General features: G+C 35.6%; 1 protein-coding gene across 1 annotated transcript in view; it reads right to left on the reverse strand.

Moving 5' to 3' along the window:
* Nucleotides 1-21,795, reverse strand: part of RDX (radixin) — a 39,607-nt gene that overhangs the window by 12,541 nt on the left and 5,271 nt on the right. The window contains exons 2-5 of the mRNA XM_071735082.1: nucleotides 19,204-19,275; nucleotides 9,881-9,964; nucleotides 5,056-5,151; nucleotides 2,704-2,978 (exon numbers count right to left, since the gene is read on the reverse strand). Coding sequence (XP_071591183.1) covers nucleotides 2,704-2,978; nucleotides 5,056-5,151; nucleotides 9,881-9,964; nucleotides 19,204-19,215 — 467 coding nt within the window. The 5' untranslated portion in view covers nucleotides 19,216-19,275. The remainder of the gene's footprint in view (nucleotides 1-2,703; nucleotides 2,979-5,055; nucleotides 5,152-9,880; nucleotides 9,965-19,203; nucleotides 19,276-21,795) is intronic.

Below are 21,795 nucleotides of genomic sequence, written 5' to 3' on the forward strand. Positions count from 1 at the left end.
TTGCTTAGTGTGCATCCCTGTCAGCAGGCTTTCCCCCTGAAAACCGAGGCAGATTTTATTTTTTGCACCTGTGTGAAGGAAGCTGATGGGTTCACAACTAAATGATAAAATATGTAATGACAAGAAATACTTCTTGTTTGTTGAGCCATGAATATAAGAATTAGTCCTAAATACAATGCCTACAAAAGCCACAAAGTCGAACAGCCTGCTTGACATTTAGAAGTTTCTACTACATAAAAAAATTAATTCCAAATATTCCAGAATACTGTTAATTTATTAAAGAAGTTTGGTAAACTATGTCTTTTTACATTGTGAGTTGCTTTCCACTATGATTTCTTCTACCTCCTCCAGCAAATATTCACAAAATGTTCTTAAGTTTTCATAGCAGTATGACATAAAGCTAACAATCAGAATAATAAAGGACAACACAGGACACTGGTAAAATACACTATGCCAGGATTATGACACACAAGTCCTCATCTGAAAACAAAAGCTCTGCTCCCAAAGCCTCCCAATGGCTGAGGTTGGAAGGAACCTCTGGGAGGTCATCTCATCCACCCCCTTGCTGAAGCAAGGTCACCTATCACCAGCTGCCCAGGGCCATGTCTGAACAGCTTTTGAATATCTCTAAGGAGGGAGATTCCAAGAAACCTGTGCCAGCACTCAGCCACTCTCATGGTGACTTGTGCTTTGCTGGGCTTTCTAAATTTCTACTTCTACAGAAATTTTCTGCACTTTTCTCATTTTGATTTGAATTTTGACTGAAAGACAGGAGGCAATGGGCACAAGTGAAATACTCTTCAATGCAATTTTTAACACCAGCACAGGTTGCTCGGAGAGGCTGCAGAGCATCTGTCCTACCTATTCAAAACACAACTGGAAAATGCCTTGAGCACCCTGCTGTACTTAGGATAGGGTATTACAATCACCTACTCCAACTGCCAGACCACTTCAGGACTAACCAAAAGTTAAAGCATGTAATTAAGGGCATTGTCCAAATGAGTTTTAAACACTGACCAGCATGGGGCATCGACCGCCCTCTCTGGGTGACTCTGCTTTGATTAGGAAGACTGATGACATGGACTTTAGGGCTCCCTTTCCAACCCCAAATGATTCTGTTGCTGTGATACCCTTAAAGCTGGCAATAGCCACCTCATCATTTGATCCTGCTCTCTTCACACATGCAGGGACTATTCGAATAAAATAACTCAGCAAGGACTCAATACCTTGCTGCTGCCTGGCTGGTAATTTTGAGCCAAGAAACATGCAGTAGTTTTGACAGGTGAATGTTAGGGCTCTATAAATAAGACTCCACTATTAACAGGAACTCAATCTTCTCACTTTTTTTCAGGAAAATTTTGCAAAGTATTCTATTTTGGGAAGCAACTCAGTATTTTTTACTTTAAATTGCATATTTTTCTGAAGTATTTTCATGATGCCTTTGGTAGTTTCTTGGCAAGTCTCCTGGAGACAGAAGGTAAAACATGAATAATTGTGTTAGAACAAATACAAAAGCTATGTGCTCACTCAGTGCAGACTGACACACAGCTGGTTGAAAGCATCTGCTGGGAAATCATCTGAACATTTGTCTACTGAAAAGGAGCATCCTAAGTATTTGAATTTGTGTTGCACACGAGCACTCCAGTGTTCACAGGCTGTCATCATAACTCAGCAAAACCCAAGATTTGTGAACTAACATATTCAGTAATGACAGTTTTAATGGTACTACATTTCTCTGCCTTCCTAACAAAGGGTAATTTTCTAGAGAGAGGTGACTGAACACCCAAAAGCAAACTCTTAGCCAGGATTTTAAAAAATGTGAAACATTTTCAGATATATTTCTTTCAATACTTCACTGCAATCCTCTGAAATGCTTTCTTCCAAAAAAAATCCTGTAGCTTGGTTACACTAATAAGTGAGTTTCTACTTTTAGTTTTCAAATCAAAGATAAAAACCAGACTTTTAAAGAAACCTCAATTATTCCATGACCCTCATTTCTTAGAAGATGCATTAATGTTACATATTTAGCAATCACACATTTGTCTAAGATACACCAACTAACAGAATTGTCTTTGCATGTATGGGTTGCAACACTTTTCTGGCTGCCAAAACATGCCAGGAGCCTGGCTTCAGTTGCATAAAGAAACAGAACACTGGTGTTTACTTTTTCTAATCACCTAGAGGAGTGACTGATAACAAAACAGTTTATAGTCAACAGCAATGGCCACAGTTTAGTTTCTAAATTTTCTGTCCAGATGCTAGCATCTTTCTGCTATATTTTATTTGCAATCTACTTTATAATTATTTCCAAGAAATTACCATCATTTAAGCATACAAAAAACACAAACTGAGGAGAAGAAAGAGTATTGAATGAATCTTAGTGGCTTCTATATTATTTTGATTGTAATTTATCAAAAGCAAGCCTACAGAACACTAGGTTATTCTGGAGTACTTTGGAAATTTGTTCAACTAAATCTGTGCAGATGGTTGTGGATGGGACAGAAAACACATTTCAAGCTACCCACAGCTGTAATATTTGTTATTTAGAGTCTAAATTAGGACCTTTATATTTTATTAGCAGTTTTAAGACAGCTACCATTAAATGCACATCATCACTTAATATTTTATTTAAAAAAAAAAAAAGTGTTGTAATCAAGTTTATATGCACCACATTATGCAAAAACCATACGTAGTCCCACTCACCGCTGAGGGAGAAGTCTGTCATTGGCCAGGTAGCCCAGCTTATGGATCTCCTTACTGTAGTCTCCATACTTGGACTGGACAGCATAAGAAGCCAGAAGAACTGCAGTTTCTGGTGGGCAATAGATTTCATCATTTAGGATTGCTTCTTTGACTTGCAGGAAGAAAAGTCTCTGAGTTATTTCCTGAATTAATTCTTCCGATACATCCTCTGGAAAAAACTTGGCCCTGAACTTGAACTGCAAAGGATTTTCTTTCCTTACATCTTGCTGTGTCACCTGAGGAAAAGGCATAAAGAAAAAATAAAAAGAACACTAAATGGTATATTAAATATTACTAACTCTTTAGCTCCTCTACACTGAAATCCAGTTCTTCCTGACAAGCCCAGCCTGGAAGTCACTGAAGGTACATGTAGGACTTAATCACACGATCTCTCAGAATCACAATCAAGTACAGAAACTGGTTGTTTAAGAGGGGTTTTTTTAGACTTGTGTGAATTATCACAACAAATATCTGAAAAAAAATCTGTAATACATTAAAAGAAATAAAAACCATATCAGAGGATGAAATGCAGGAAGCAGCAGATTAGGATTTAAATGTTTCTTTAGCAAGAACTACAGCACTTTTCTGCAATACAAGTGTAAAGTTGGATTATTTTAAGTCTTTGAACTATTGAATTAAAAGCATCTGCTTTGTTCCTGTGCAAAAAAAAAAAAAATATTCCATTAATCCCACTATTTTTCTAGAATGGGGAAGCCTTCTAATCATTATTTCTTTGAGGAGATCAGATGTAGTCATCTCAAGTTTTAAGTGAGTATCAGCTTCGAATTTCACAAAATCCTCATTTTTATGGAGAACTTTCTATTTCATTTGGGCTCAACTTTCAGCATTGATTGTGACTAAAGCAAAAACATTCAAATCTAAGCTAATTTTAGCATCAGCCAATACAGGGATTATTAAAAATTACACTAATAATAAATCCCATCCATCCCAATTCCTCAAGCACTTAGTTACACATTTAGTGGTATATGAACTAGCAGTCCCCCTAGAACGAGGGACAAAAATGATGCATGTGTTTTGCTTGATTTGTAGGAAGTATAAAAACTGTAAATACAATGCAACCACTAAATCACATACATAATGCAGCATAAGTATTGTACTCAACATTTCACAGGTTTCAATTTTTAGAAGTTTTGCTCACATTTCATTATTGTCCATCTGCTTCTGATTTACACAGGATTTCACTTCAATTTCAATTGCACCAGTGAAACCTGATTTGCACACTGTCATTAATTTTATCTGTGTGTAATGCAAGTATTTAAATAGCAACATACAAGTCAGAACCAGTTTATGATGATGCATTCAAAAATCAAACATAACAAGCTTAAAATAAAATTTAAAAAAAAAGGCTTTATCAAAATTAAAGAAATTAAAGAAATCAGCAAACCATTGCTGCTCCTGAACTGCACCAGCAACTTAACTTGGAGAAACACAACTTAACGTGGAGAAACAGTTCATGGGGTTTTTTTTTATAAATTATGTGCCAAATCCTGTAGTCTCCAATGATTGGAGGCAAGCTTTTATGGTTAACAAAATATTTGTAGTTTTATAATGCTTATTGCTTATGAAACAAGATATGAAACTCTAGGAGACAGCTTTGGTGGTTCTCAAGTTTTACTCACCAGATCTACAAAAGAAAGACTATGTAAATGCAGAGAGTAGGACTTGTCCCTAAAACCTCCTATTTTAATTCCTAGTATTTAAGATAAAAAAGGTGTTATCAAGTTGAACTCAAAAATCCCTCTTCATTCTAAACAGGGCCATTAACATGACAGGTGATATTAAAATAAAAAGTGACCATCAAATTCATAAAAAAACCTTAAAGTAAAATGACTTGGTTCCTAATAGCTGGGAGAGACAAGGTGCTCATTGCTGTTGGGGAAAAACAGAAATTATCCTACAGTCTACCTGATAATAACCAGAAGTTTAAAGCCTATTTCTGGTGCCTTGTTTAAAGAACTATAGCTGTATACATGAAGCTCCAATACTTCACACACACTTCCAACAGTAAAGCATTTATTCTCTTATGTTTTGCTACATGAAAACTAATGCATGCCTCACCAAGGTACTGGAAATACAGGAAATTGTATCTCCTTCTCAAATTAAATGTTAATGCAGCTTTGCATGTTCTTGTTAATCAGACTTCACACTGTATTTTGTTATTTAAAGGTAATGAAAAGCAACTTTTCAACTACATTTCAAGCCTGCTATATCTAACCTTTAACATGAAAGCAGCAAACTTTGGAATAATGTATTTCAAGCTGTATGCTTGCCTAAATGTTAGGGGACTGTTACCTTTTTATTTAGCTTCAGCCAAGTTGAGTAGCCTTTGCTGTCCACATACTGTAGCCCAAAGAACCAGACTTCACGAAGACCGACAGTTTTCACCACCTAAAGATAAATTACCCATAATTATCAGTAATCACTACAACAGGATTTTAAAAATGGTAAATAAGCTACAGAAACCATCTCAAACTGAAATGTAATCAATTTTTACATGAAAAAAAAAAAATAGGATAACATTCACCTTTAAAGTTCTAAATAACTCTTAATTAAATTGGTGTTGCCAAACTACCAACTGGAATGTGCAGCTTACTAATGAGGAATACAAGGTAGCAAACAGGACCCTGATCTTTGATAGCAGGTCTGGGAAGTGATCTGCATACCTACAGACAAATAAGTCCATTTCAGCAGAAAAGAACTGGGGAAATTATAATAAAGAATAATACTTGTGGATGAGCATGCTGTAATGAAGATGAATCACCTCCTTAATTATTTCTGAGATATTTTAAGAGTTAGTTAAAGGGATAAGGATGATCTAGCTAATAAACCATCTCTGAATTTTGTCTAAGATTTCTGATCATGTCTGTCACCAAAAGCTGCTAAAGAAACAAAATTGCCCTTAAAGAGAAGGAAGGCCTTTTTATGGATATATTAGTTAAAAATAAAGCCAAGAATAAACAAACTGTTTTCACAATAAACTTGAAGTGTAACAACTATCTAAGTCCCCTAGGACTTCAAAGGTGTTCTGCAAAAAACAATGAAACTGAGATGACAAAATCTGCTCTAGGAAACCTTCCATAAAGATCAGTGAATGAACAGCAAAAAGGAAGATGAGTTTCAATAAAAGATGATATTAAAAAAAACCAAATACTGTACATAAAAGACAATTTTGATTATGCTAATAAAGTTCTCATTGCAAAGGAAAATAGCAATAATGCTGTTACGTAACTACACACATCTGTGGTATGCCCAGATCTCTAATACAGCATAGGTCATATCAACCCAAAAAAAGGATGCTAAAGCACTGGAAATATGTCAGAAACATTGAAAAGAATTATCAGTGATACTGAACATTTTCTGCACGGCTAAGATGAGAACCAAGGCTACTGACAGAGGAACAAGGAAAGTAAAAATACATTAAAGATCTGTTAAACTTGCATGGCGTGTAGAAGGAAAATTGGGAAAGATCATTCATTTCTTCTCACAAGAATTAAGAGAATCACCAGAAATCACTGGATTGCAAACAAAAAGCAGCATTTACCACACAGAGTATAATGAAACCATGGAACTATCTTATAAGTCTTTTCTATAGCAAAAGTACATGTGGATTTGATAAGCAATTAATCAGAAAGGTCCAGCAAAGATTATGAAGTAACTGTAAATTCTGGCTCCAAAAGATCCAGGATGGCAGTACTTATGTATGTTCTCAGGTTGGACCATGCTGTCAAGCTGTTTTACTGAAGCATTCAGATGCATGTGAAGTAAATATTATTTTACACACAGATCCTCCTCCATTTTAACATAGTACTATCGGGTTGCAAAATTAAGATTTTGAAAATGAGAAAATGTCACAAAATAGCTGTGCAAACTTAGTTCTGTTGCCTTGAACATTTGTATTATCACTCAACAATCATTCAAGAGAACCTTTTTATTTCCTCTACCATTTTACCTTCAAGCTCCGAGCACAGAACAGTGTTCAAGAATCTAATCTGATTCCTTTAGTGAACACTTTTTTTTTTCCTAAAAATTGCTACATCATTCACTTTAGAACATAAGAAACCTTAGGAGCAAATTCATGTTACTAGTATGGTCCTAAATAACAACACACCTGGTGTCCTAACACAAAAATTTCAGACCTGTACTCCTTTTAACACGGATCCCCTATATGATGCTGATCAAACTACTTGTGGCTTTATCAGATAAATATTCTTTGCTTTGCAGCTGTCCAAGTTGAGCCTTTGTACCTGATCAGGTCTCCAAGCTGCACAAGTCAGTAAGAACAGCAGGAGCTCAACAGCTCTGCCCAGAAGACATAAGGAGACATAAGACACAAGGAGACAAGTGCTTATGTTCATGGCAAACCATTTTCCTCTCATCTGCTAACTAAAAAGCCCTTCACCAGAGATGCACATTGCACACCATTTACAAACAACTTGCCAATTGTAATGCAGTTACACATACCTGCAAATCAGCACAAACCCAGCTTACAGATCAGCCTATTGCATCATCTATTACTGCATGTCAACACAAATGAAAGGGAAAAAAAATTCTGAAACTTTGTACCAAGATAATGTAAGCACTGCAGTAGCATGATATGGAAACTAATTAGAGAATGAGAAACTTTGGAGTTTGATGATGGCTCAAAAGATCCATTAAGTGGCTCTAGCCAAGTCTTCACTACACCTGTAACAGATTTATCCATCACCATGTCCTACAACTTGACTGTTAATAGGCAATAACAACTGAGAAGAAAGACAACCAGAGAAAAAAAACATATTTTGACAAATCAAAACATGCAAATAAAGACAATCTAGCAAGAAATTCATTGAGTTTATTTTGGAAAGATCATAAGGGAGGTTTCTGAAGTATGTGGAAAGGACAGTGGAGTACAACTTGAAATAAATGAGACCACCATCCCATTCCTTCTGGTGCTTGGTACAAAAACCTTATTTAAGACAACAGAACAAAATAACCCCGACAATACCACTGTGTGGAAACATTACCACCGAGGGTTCTTCCCTTCCCAGTAAAGATCTAGATGCTAAACTGCTTGACTAAAGGAAGACATATCCCAATGACAGGATAGACAAAAAAAGTGATGATAAATATATTAAGGTATCTTCTGAAATATGAGTAATTTTTAAAAAATTAGCTTGTGCAACAAACTTAACTGAGTTTCACAATGCAAGAGAAAGCCACAGACCTCAAATATTAAGTTCTTGTCTGCTAGCAGATGAAGATGAAAACACACGCATGGAATGGGAAACAAATTCACAACTCCAGGAAATACCAATTAAAATCTTAAAAGAACCACTGACTGAAAAAAAGGACAAGTAAGTTATTCACCAAAAACATAGGAGAGCACTAGACAAAAGCTAAATTAATGGAGAGGTTATTCTCTGCAAGCAATAACTAACATGGCAACTGCCATGTCCACCATTTCCAAATTAATCTTAAAGACCAATACTCTGAGTAACAGTGCTATTCAATTCTTTCCACAGAGAAAAAGCATAACTTTTGTCTGAAAATTTCATGCTGGTTTTGCAATACAGTTGTGCTCTTGATGTTACTCTGCGGAACTCACACATGAATTTAAGAACAGGCTGAAAATGCTTCTCTGCTCACACAGAATTATGCTGATTGATTTTTCTTGACCTGACAATTATTCAAACTTAAACATTCACAAGTTAACTGTAAGAGGTGGTGAGATATGTCAAAAACCAGCCAGTGAATTGAGGCACAAAGCTGAAGAGGGCATGAAAAAGAATTCAAAGTTGTATCTTTGTTTCCTGTCTGAAAATGGCCCAGTTTGGATGAACCTGATTACCTGGGCACAAGATGTTATGCAGCAGAAAGTCACCCCACCCAGTACTGCATGGCAGAAGATAGCAAAGGTTGGCAAAAGACAAGTAACAGCTCAAGACTCTTGTAAGAGTCATGAAGTCTATTGCTATGCTGAGGCTGAAGATGTACTGCTACTGATGTTAGATATAGAGCAGAGGAGGGTAGAAGTGTTGAGTCAGACACTTAAAAAAAAATAATTGCAAATTAAATACCCTTCCTCTGCAGGAAAAAGTTCAGTATCAAAAATGCTAAATATTCGTCTCCTTTCAACTTGCATGCTAAGACATTTAACAGGCTCTTAAACATTAATTAAAAGTTTAACAGCTCTTAAGGAACTCTTTCAGTCTGTTACCTTCTCTTAACACCCATCATTACATAATTTAAGCATCTACTAGTAGGGAGAACAGAAACAACAGTTGAACTTCTTTAAGACTAATTTTTAATATTTTTGCACTTTTAACTGGATATCTCAGATCTAAGATAATATAACGTAGTGGGTACTCAAGGAAAAATTAAACAACCCATTAACAACTTCTATTCTTAACATTTTCTAGAATAATCCATGATCCAGATCAAAAAATTGTTTCAAGATTCTGATGGCTTACATCACACAAAATGAATGTGAGAACCATCCTTTTTAAGAAATCATTCATTTAGCCCATTTGACTGGTGTACGACAGACACACTATCAAGTGAGAACACATAGTACTGATGAGTCTGACAACCCTAAGCACATTAAAGCCATCATCTTCACTTTTCCACTTAGTCTGGGTTTTTTCTAACTTAAATTTCAAACTGAATCATTAGACAACATTACTTCTCTAACATTCAGGATCTGAAAGATACCTACAGTTTCCATTCTAGGGAAAAAAACATACAAGATGTTAGCTTTCCTTAATGAACTTTTATTGTTACATCCTTTATTAAATAGTAAAGGCTATAGAAATTTCTCATACATGTTATTCTAACAATTATACTGTGCTTGCAGCTATTATTTTATTAGATATTAAAAATACCATTAATTTCCAAGTAGTTCTATATGCACAATCTAACTCAAGCTTCACCATTAACCTATTTACACCAACTTGTCTTTGAATTTATTGTATTTCTTAAGAAGTAATGAAGTTCAAACTAACTGAGAGCATAGCTTAGATAACGTAAGGAAAAACATGACCTACATGAGAGTAGTCCCACTTTTTCAAACTGTGCCTTAAAACCCACAATAGTTTCATTTGTTTGTAGACATACACACACAGACACATGCATAAGTTACCTGATCAAAGAGCTGCTTGCCTGTTGTATTGGGCTGGATGGCAAATTCCAACTCTGCATCCATTGTCGTTACTCTGACATTGATCTACAGAAAATAAAGAAATATTTAAATTATACTGTGATAGCCTGTAAGAAACGATGTATGGTAAGTAAATTCAATCATTTTAATGGTCAGAACAGGCAGATAAGAAAAATTAAAAACTTCAATATGCAAACCATCTCATCTTTTATGTAGTACAAAAGCATATTCAGGACAATATTTAACACTAGGTCTGAAGGTCATGTCAGGGAATAAAATTAAGAATTAATATAATGGTATAGCTGCAGTGACTACCAAACATTCAAAGAACACCAGGACACTGACAAAGACACACAGAACACCAGGTACTGAGCTGTATCTTCCAGTGGGCTTCCCAGAATGCATGCAAAGGTAAGTTCCTAGTCACATACATATCACATTAAGGTATTTATACTTGGTAATATAAAAAAAAAACCCAAGAAGCCTCCTGCTATGTTGTTTCAAAATTAGGAGGTTCAGTGGCCTTAAAGTATATATAGCATTATATATACTTTATATATATATATATAGGAGGAGCTTGTGCACCTCAGGACAGACTAATAGCAGATATTTTTATCAATGGAAAAAGGAGCTTTACATGATAGCTTCCCTTAACACTGATCTCACTCAATTCCCTTACTACAAGACTGAAAAATCCACCACTATTCAATGAACTTCTTCCTTCTGCTGAAAGAGGGGACCATATTCCAGATGACTTCTGACAATCACTGTTTCTGTGTGTTCTAAAACAAACAGTCAAATATTTCAGGAGATATCTGGAAGCACAACAGTCCACTCTAATTTCTCTTCAACTGGTATATACAGAAGGGAAAATTTTCATGAAACAGAACAAAGTACTAAATGAACAGTACTGTCTTCTCACTGCTAGAATGGTCCCCCAACCCTACTGCCAGGGTATGACATTTTATTTATCTTTATTGAATGAGAATATAAAGTGGCAAAGGTCATTTCTACTTTTCTATAAATGCAAAAACCAGAAGCATGAGACTTTTTTTAAGCACACAGAAATATTCTAATTTCCCTCTCTCTACTACAAAATACAAAACAGGAATAAATTAGGACTTGTATTACAGGTTCTTACACTACTTGATCTATGCCTGTGTAAACCATTTCCCCTCACTAATTCCCTAATTTTGCCACCAGGTGGAATACTTTGGGAAGTGAGTCTGTAAAAGTTTCAGCAAGACAGAACACAGAAGGCAGATCTGAGGTCCAAAAAAAAAAACAAACCAAAGAACAAAACTGGGTAGAAGTTTGTCCCCCTGCAACAGATTAAGCTTGTTCACTCCTTTCTTCAGTGTCCAGGTAAACAGCTTGGGGCATAAGCTGGATACACAAGACAAGAGTAGTGTGAGTCTGATGAACTCTAGGCTACAGACCTGCAAACAAGGAAGATAGTAGGGGATCAACAAACTTTTTTGTGTGCAAATGCTGATAAAGAACAAGAGTTGAAGGCTTTGGAGTAAAAGATAGTAAACTTATCCTCCAAAAAAAAAATTAGAGTGAGTGTATCAGGAAGAGGGAAAAGAGGTGTTTCCTGTATATTCTCTCACCCTGCCCATTTCAAAAGAGAAAAAAAACCCCACTTATTCTCTAACAGAACCCATCTTAACAGTTAGGTCTGATTCACTGTCAGCTGCACTGGTTTAATTGGGGGGGGTTGCCCCTTTATTACAATATGCTAATTTTTTAAAGCAGTTTTTCAACCTTAAGAAAAAAAGAGGCCTGCTTTAGGGCAGCTACAATAAGTTACAAGGGATAGGGCTAAAATGTAACTTTATTAAATACCAAAGCACTCTGTTATGTAACAGCAGCATTGCTAAAACAAGAAGCCTCACAGAAAGCCTACAAAGCACAGTAACTAATTGCAGCAGACCTTTTAGAGCTGCAGCAGAAACATCTTACATAAATAGCCTTATAACAAATGTCATCTACTACAAATGCCAGAATCACTACCTGTAAGTCTATATCCCTCACAAGAACTAATACACTCAAACAGTAGAACACAGAGGCAAACTCAGATGTCTGTAGATCCTATTCGTTTCTGGACATTACTGCCTCAAATAAAAACAGAGTGCTATAGGATTACACAGCTGCTACATCTGTGATAGAACCAAATACACATTAGGAGTATCTGATCACTTATATGCATTACAGTAACTGCTTAAGTCTTCAGCAATTTTCTTCTTCTTTGAACTTCTGGTTAACAGATCATCCAACTGCTAATTAATATTTACTTACAGTTCTAACACAAGTCACAAGTTAAATTATAGTAATATTAAAATGGTATCTTTTATGATACGAATTATTTTCAAACAGACCTACAAAGGTAACACTATACTCGATCATTTTCCTTCTGTAGACATTTGGGCTGCCTTAAATTTTTGGCATTCAAATACCAAGCTTTTACAATTGCTTCACAGCTTCAGTTATTTTGGGGCATGGAAAATACAAAGGTTACTTTTGGTAAAACCTGAGACTGAGCTCAGACGGTCTACTGATCTAATCCAAACCTCAATCACAACAGCGTGCTCTCAACAAATTCAACCCTCTGGTGTCAGTCACATTGTGTGTAAAATAAAGCTTAAGCATCTAAAGTAGGAGCAGCCATGGGGGAAATTCCCACTTTGTAAACAAGGCAGAGAGCAGAGACAACAGGGGCAGAGAAAAAAGGCCCGGTGAGCTCAGCAATGGACTGTCACTCCTGTCACCTGCTGTTGGTATCCAGCTACTTTGAAGCAATGCTCCTCATGTGACATGGGCGACCGGGAAATGATCTGAACCACAAATTACAAAAGCAGCCACTAATCTGAACATAATTACTCTGAACTAACGTTACCACATGAATACAGAAACAGGAAGGAGCTCTTGCAACGGCAACAACAGAATCCTGAAGGTTTCCTGTAGCAAGCACTGAAGGCTACCACTACTCATACCACAAGACTCCTTTATGCCTAATTTGCAATATTGCTCTCACCAGAAGTACACATCTTCCTTCACACTTCAGAAACTATCACAGAGCTCTGGATAAGACTTAGTCAATAATTTCAAACATTCCTTTTTTTTTTTTTTTTTTAAAGGTCTAAAAAGGGGCTCGACACAAACTTTTTTTTGTTGTCACAATTTAACAGTTTATGTCACTTATTACTGACCTAGAGATCTCTGTGCAAATACTAAATACTAAAACATCATAGTGGTCACGTCTAGGAAATACTTAAAAATGCTGTTGTAGGCTTAGTAACTGGGTAACTTAAGACTTTGTGACTCCTCTGGCAAGGTCCATGTGGTGAGACTTCACCTCCTCCTCCACAGATAAGGCAACATCATACCTGAAATGCCTGAACCTGAACAGCAGCCCCGTGATGACAGAATTGAAGAACAGCAACAGAACACTCCTAGACCAGCCCCAGAAATCTCACAGTTGCTGTAAGATGGTATAAAGGACACAGTAACGTTTAGCATAACATACAAAAAAGGTCTGCTGGACATTTAGGAAAACACAACTACAAAGCTCTACTTTAGCATTGAATCTCTGTCTGGACTACCAACACCTACCTTGCAGCTAAGTGACTACTTAGCTTGACTCACTTGCCTACACCAAACAATATAATCAGGCCCCAGGGACCCAAACTTTCACTGTGAAAGGCTCATGAAATATTCGAAAAAAAAAAAATGCTACAAAAAATATAGATTTCCCGTATTTCTGACAAAACTGTTTTTCCCCACTACCTAGGTAAATGTACTTACTTTTTAATCTATTTGTAATAAACTTTTCCCAATTCATTATGCTTTAAACCTTTGCACTGTGACAGATACCTTTTTCACCTTGATACTAGAACTAGCAATCTGAGTTTCTCTCTATTTTACCAGACATGCTTCATGATGAGAAACAGTCAAGAGAAGGAGAAGACACACATACATTCATGTTGATTATTCTCTGCAAAGGGAGCAAGTGATGTTTTGATGACAAATGTTGCCAATGGGTTATGAAGGCATTTGCTACAGCTCAGAAAAAAGTATTTATAAAAGATTAAAAAAAGCCCACAATCTAAAGCAATTTATCTATGAAAGAATTTATACAAACCAACAGAGTATAGTCAATTAACATACCTGGAACAACAAAAAACATGCATTTCATAAGGGAATTACATTTTTGTTTTATACATTCTAACTTCAACTCTCCCCAATTTAATGGGATATTACACAGTCACAACTTTAATTTTTGGACCTCTCCTCAAATGTAGGTAGAATCCATAGAATATTTGCAAAAAACAAGTGTTAGCTTCATAGTCCATGACCTCCCATTACTTTACTCCAGCCCTGGTTCACAGAAATTAGTTGTGGTACTTCAGCTTTCATTAAGCCCAAAACTAAGCAGGTACAAATATTTAATGAGAAGATAATTAAAAATTATATGAAAAAGGGTTTTGGAGGTTTTCCTGTGTTTTAAGAAATGCCATATTAGTTTCATGTAAAAACTACAGAAACATGTTCATTTCTTAATTAAAAGAAAATTAATTAAAAGACATTTTCTTAATTAAAAGAAATTTTCTTAATTAAAAGAAAATTGCATATAGCAAAAAAGTTCCTTACACAAGTTTCTTCACACTAATTCTGCCAATTACTGTATCAAGTTTGCATATTAAATTATTTCTGTCAAGCAGTAGCAGCATATTGGTCCCACTGCTTTACACACTACACAAATATGCACAGCACATCACCACATTAATCTCAAAACAGACACAATAGGAGATGTTGGAGAAAAATTGAAGAAGATAAAGTAAAAAGTTAAGGATTAAACAGCATTAGGATAGATTTTGCTAATAGATAAATCAAAAGAAAGTCCTCCAAACTGACATCAGTTGTCTATTTATGCTGCAGAAATAAATAATATATTAAAACCATAATCTGAATACTGCATTACACATCCCAATGATTTTTCTGTAAACATCACTCTAGTGAAAAAATAATTCTTGTACTATTTCAGCTCAACCACCTTATAACAATGAACTTGATATTGTAAACATTAATTTAAATTTTAAACATCCATATTTCTCCACAATCTGGTATCTACTCATTCTTTATACACAAAATGTCGAAGTCCAAAAAAGCAACCTTTTTAAATCTTGGTGACTCTGACATGTACCCATGTTACTACCCAGCACAATGCTTTCTCTTTTGTGCCTTGCAGTCTTGTACAAAAATGCTGCAAGATACCAGCAGAAATGGCTGAAAATTTTAACTCCTCTTTCACCCTTATAAATGCAACTAATATTTCAATCAATTAAACCTAATCTTCTTTGGCTATGAAATGATTAACAGTTATGTAACTAACAATGTCTAATTTTAGTTTGTGTTTCTATTTTTGGTGAAGATCTGGGAAAATGGCATTTGGCTGAGAAACAACATAAAGCTGAAAAATATTTTGCATCCGTTCTAGGAAAAAAGCACTGAAAATAAGATTCAACAAATACTCTGTTTTTCAGTAAGCAAAGAATTAAGCACACTGAAAGCAGTCCTATTAACAGCTCCAATTTTGGTTACAGCAGCAAAAATCTAATTAAGCAAAGAATCACTATTTTTTATATGAATCTCAACAGAAGTTACATGAAACTTAATTTTGCACTGTTAGGCAGAACTGAGAGTATTAAGTTTCAGGACTGTTTTATTTTAAAATTAGAGGAGATACTGAGTGAACTGTTAGAAAGAATTGAAAGCCACTTTGTTACATGTACAGCCAAAGTGAGCAGACTTTTCTATTGAAGCAAACAAGAAAAGAGTTCATTAACATATATTTTTCAAGCCACCTACTACCTCAATATCTCAAGACAATATATATTTGTCACTTTTACCCTTTCAAAACAGCCTTTTCACTCAAGCTATTTAACCTAGTAGCCTCTAAGAGAGAAAATCCCAAACACTTAAGAACAATGACCTTTCACTACTATGTGTAAGAAGATCATTCACAGTGACATGAACCTTATTTCTGGTTGAGACTTCCGGGAAAATGAAACATCTTTGTTTTAAAATGGTCTCCATTAATTTTGACTTGAGTATTACATAACTTGAATACAAAAGAAAAAAAACCCAAAAAACTGAAAAAAAAAAAATCTAGTCCATTTATTGTTCAGTGATTTAGTTTCTTAATTTCAGTTACACAAATCTATAGCTTAATTATTCAATTACCACATAAAATACCTCAGTCTGGAAGGGACCCATAAAGATCAAGTCCAACTCCTGGTATTTTGTTATATACAACAAAAAATTCATTCAACACGTGTAGAGAGAACTTATTAATAGTTGTACTACATGGATTCATATATTTACAAGATGATCAGATTTTCTGAAAATTATCAGTTGGATCATTACAGCAAGAATCTGGGAAAAATTAATGTAAACTTAAATAGATCATAGTAATAGACAGCAACAAATAACACTGTCAAGATTTGCACCAGTTTTATTCACTCAGGTTTCATAGTTCTACACAATCTTATCCATGACTAGGTCATTAGTTATCAGGTTAAAAGATCTCAATAAAACTATAGCACAACAACAGTCTTATAACAGCTGTCAGAAATGAAGAAGCAGCACTGAAGCACAAATAGTTTCCAGATTTGAAGTACATTTGGTTACTGTGGATTGTCTTTAAAGACAACTGCTATGAGCTACTGTGAATACCCAGGGCAAGAGAACTTCTGCAGTCCAGTACTATCAAACCCCAGAACAACAGCAAGACTCTTCAAAGGACAATGTTGGATTCATTAAAAATAACCAATGACTAGGCTCTCATAGTCTCAAAAAAAAAAAAAAAAAAAAAAAGAGGGAAAAGGGAAAAGGGAAAAAAAAGGGAAAAGGGAAAAGGGAAAAGGGAAAAGGGAAAAGGGAAAAGGGAAAAGGGAAAAGGGAAAAGGGAAAAGGGAAAAGGGAAAAGGGAAAAGGGAAAAGGGAAAAGGGAAAAGGGAAAAGGGAAAAGGGAAAAGGGAAAAGGGAAAAGGGAAAAGGGAAAAGGGAAAAGGGAAAAGGGAAAAGGGAAAAGGGAAAAGGGAAAAGGGAAAAGGGAAAAGGGAAAAGGGAAAAGGGAAAAGGGAAAAGGGAAAAGGGAAAAGGGAAAAGGGAAAAGGGAAAAGGGAAAAGGGAAAAGGGAAAAGGGAAAAGGGAAAAGGGAAAAGGGAAAAGGGAAAAGGGAAAAGGGAAAAGGGAAAAGGGAAAAGGGAAAAGGGAAAAGGGAAAAGGGAAAAGGGAAAAGGGATCTCAATCTCCAGAGCAATCTACCATATAATTAGTAACTAGGGCAAAGTCTCTGTTTTGATTACTATACAGAAAATTATTTGGCATATGTGCTGCTACTTCTTTCACTGATTACCAATCATAAATAGAGCAACCAGTAGTTTAGAGGACGAAATCCATATTTTTCAATCAATATCAACTTTATTTTATTTTTTAATGGCTTCTTCCACTTAGCTTTGTTCTAAGATCTCACATGCACTTACACAGTCAGGAGATATACAAGAATATCCCAACATGAGAACTCTTTATATAAGGCCTGTCACAAAAGGGGGAAAAAAATTACCTCATCTTTGCCATGAGTTCAGCTACTTTCCTAAGATCTGGTAGCTAATCTCCATTCCTAGGGTAGATTGTGAGCTCCTCCAACACCTCTGCAATCTCAGTTCTAAAAGCATTTCTTTACTTGTGAACAATCCTAAAACTGTATTTCCTATGATTTTCTTAGATCCTTAAAACAGAGGGAACCCTGCCTGCCCAAACTGACTGGTTCCAATCACCAGAATTTACAAAGAAGCAGCCTCATGCAGACTGTGTTTTTTTCTGCAAATCAATTCTGAGACTTCATTGCTCTGTAGCTGCACAGGGTTGGGGGCCTCAGGAACCACAACAGCTCCCAGTGACTTTCTGCCTTATTCTTGAAGTACAGTTTTCCAGTTGAAAAGCTCCACCAAAAGCACTACCCAATTCCTACACCCAGGATTTTAAAATGTTGAAAAACAGTATGCTGCCAATTCCTTTTCCTGTCCTTAACAGTGCAGCTTTCTGTAAGATGGGTGCAGGATATAAACAACTACTTCCAACTTCAAAAAGCATTAAGATATTGTGCCTGTAGTCCACAAGGGAGGGGGAGAAATTATAGAAACAATGGGGTATGGCCAGTTGGTCAGCTACCAACAGCAAAGCTCAGAACAGAACTCTTAGCCCTTGGACAGTCCCACGCTCATGTTATTCATTAAACTGTACCAGTCCCAAATACTGGGGTGTAATATGGACTATTTACACTGGTAATTTCTGATTAATAGCACAAACCATTTATACATTTATATATAGGTATGTATGTGTACACCCATGCACACAGATATAGTTATTCATGGTAAGAGATCTGCCCTGCTCCTAGTCTACCACCTCAATGAAACATCAGTACAGAAAGGAAGCCTGAAGGCTAGCACATAAGCCAATTGGGTTGAACTGAAATAATCTCCACTGACAATTTGTTTGCCTTTCTGAATGCTTTGCTCAGTGGATCCAATTGGAAGAGACAACTGGAAGTCATTTAACACATGGCAGATGAAATTCTAAGCAGCATATACTACATCAACAGCAGAAAAATAAGCTACTGAAAAATTTTCTCCTTAAAAAATTAGAACTATTATTGATACAAAAGTTGGATTTGTCCCTCCCTCAGATAGAAAGTGGATGCACCCTTATCCCAGCTGAAGGGAGATGAATATGACCACAAACATGGCTTCTTTCCTCCCTTCCAGACTTATCTTTTAGGTTATAAACCTTAGTGTGGTATAACTACCACCTCAGTGCTGTTGCTGCCACAGACACTTCACCTGTGTTCCATCTTCCCCTGCCAAACCCTGCAGCAAATCCTTCCACTGATTCTTACAGATGTTATGTCAGGCTCAAATTATGCCTCCATGAACCACTGTAAGATAAGAAAGTCAACAATTCCTGAAAAGTCATTCCTCTTGTCAGCCAAATGGGCTCCAAGTTAATCATATTTTTTAAGTGCTCTCCCCATCTTTGAGTGTGCTCCATGCAGCACGTACCAAGCTTGCTTGACTTTTTCACATGTTGGTATCAACCTACACCAACTCCAGTTGGATGTTATGGGGTCTTATGAAATCTAAGCAGGGCAGAGGCAAAACAAGTAGGGCTGCTGTAAGATCATCTTTCTAAAATGTGAAAACCCTGATAGATTTTAGATGATTAAGAAAACAGCTACTTACTGGTTTCGGCATTTTTCTTGCTTTCTTTAGCCTCTTGTCCACTGAAGTCTTCTATAAACTCTGTGACCCCCTCTGCCAAAAATAAAATTAAAAGGTTTGTTTTTAAATTAATCATAACAAAGTCCATGTACATGACAGCAAATAGTACAAATTCCAAAGCAGGTAAACAAGTGCCCTACATGTACAAAATACACTTTTCAGTAGGTAATAAATAAAAAACAATTAAGTTAGTTAGCACCATAATTTGCAGCTCTCCAAATAGTAACCTTCTTTCTAGTTTTTGTAGAATATAAATCCACTAATGCTAGAATACGGACACAACAGTTCCCCAAGTACTATAAATTTATAAATGTTAATATCAGGCATCTCCTAGTATTAAAAACCCTAAGCATTACTTAGAGGAAAGTAAAATTTGTACGAGGAACTCCAAAGCTGCATTTAAGCTGGCATCTCTAGTCACACCTGAAACATGAAAGCGACATCATTCTAAAGCAGCAAAACTGTATTTCATGTCTATAAAACCTTCCACATCTCTCAGTTAAGGAATGATATGGCAATTTTTTCCCACATCAAGAGATATGGAAGTATGCCATCACAGAAAAAAAGAAAGGAAATCTGTTCTGCCTAAAAAAGTTTTTTTTTTTTTAAATAAAAGGCTGTTAAGTTATGTGACCATGGTAATGAATTAATTCAGTATTATGTTCTGTTCTAATAGTCTTTATGCCTTGAATAAATATGCTTGCAATGTTACGAGTAGATAGCATCCTGCCTCCTTCTCAATTCATTCTAAACCAGAAAGAATAAGCAGCTAGACACCTTCTTGCACATTTTTAAAGGAATGACTTCCATGAATCAGTCTTGCTACTAGCCTGAAAAAAGTGCCAAAAGTAGCACTGCCCTCAACAATAATATTAACTGGAGTTACAGTTACACTAGGAAAAAGTGATGTACTATTCAGAATAATCTGAGAATCCAGTATTATAACTCCGTGATTCCATCAAATCAGTAACATTTTCAGAACTGCTTAAAAAACCCCAACAATTTAAGGATAAGTAGAAAACAAAAATATTTTGAGTAATTCATTTATAAAAAGCAAACTTTTGGATAAATGATTTCTCATTCATTAAAACGCAGATACGAAACGTTGTTTCATAAAATTCCAAAAGAAATTACTTTTCCTTGCTTTATGCCATTAAAAATGAAAGAAATATTTGCACGGCAACCAAAGGTGCACTAGAGCATTCCATTTTAATTTTTCTAATCTGCAGAGATATGTTTGAAAAGGGGGGCTGGAAAAAAGAAAATCTAAGCAGCATCAATGTTCTCTGGTAAAGAAAAATGAATGTTAAGACTAAAGACTACAGAGAGGTACAATGCTATATGATTGACAAGGCAGATATGGAGCAAAATTTGTCTAATGAAAAAAAAATCAACATGAAAAAATGAAAACAGTAGCTTTAAGTTACTAATTATGACATAATTAATGCAGCACAACTATAAAGACAGACTGTATTCACCTAGCATAAAGACAACTATATTCCAATGGATTATTTTTTATTATTACAGAAGATAAAATTCAAGAGAGTGGTAAAAATTAAAACAAGCTTGGTTCTAATATCTGCTAACAGTAAGCAGGATTTAGAGCTGTAGTAATCCCTGGGGTTCACACTTTTCACAGTAGAGGCTTGTTGCTTGCAAAACTGAAGGCAGATTGAAGCCCAAGAGTTAGAGTAAGTTAATTAACAATGCAAAAGCTAATTGAGATTCTCACCGACCATTTTATAAGTGTGTCAACTCAACAGTACTCAAAGGAACAAAAAGTAGCACAACTATCTATGTGCATGTAGTTACATTAGATGACTGTACTTAAGTCTGGTCTCCAGGAGACAAATGAGAGTGCACGGAAAACAGTGGAGATCTGTGCTATCAACTGATTACTTGGAGGGCTCTCTGAGAGAGACCATGTCTGTCACTTGCTAGAGAGACTGTCATTTCCTCATACATTTTATCACTGCAAATTCTTCCATAAATATATACTGACTTTTTGCTTCAGTTTTACCCAAATACTACTTAAAATTACTACCAAGCAACCCCGTATTACTTGAAAACAGATTTTAAAGCCTTAAGGTAATTTTTTGAATCGGAAACATGAAGTCAAAGTTTTATAGGATAATTGTTTTGTCACCAAATCACAATTGGTAGACATGTAATTTAAATGAGTTTACAGAATCAACATTTATTGTTCACATTCAATAAAACAAAGCTACCCACTAGAAGTAAGAATTCTCTTGTGCAAAACCCAATAAAAATTAAGTATCGCTGTCAGTCCTACAGATCTCATAGATCTGATAAATTATCACAGCACACAAGTAAGAGAAAAAGATGCTATGCAAAACAAATAGCAGTCCAGATTTTTTTTTTGTTAAAATATATGCTATAATATGTTCTATAAGAGTAAAAAACAAATTCTATCATTTAGTAAAGCAAAAAATAAACAGAATAAATTTAAAGCCAACTCTGCTGAATTTGTACTGTTTGAGATCATGAAGAACTTGTGTCATATTATAAGGAAAAAAAAATCAAACTGAACTG

Source organism: Heliangelus exortis, chromosome 1, assembly GCF_036169615.1.
Source record: "Heliangelus exortis chromosome 1, bHelExo1.hap1, whole genome shotgun sequence".
NCBI lineage: Eukaryota > Metazoa > Chordata > Aves > Apodiformes > Trochilidae > Heliangelus > Heliangelus exortis.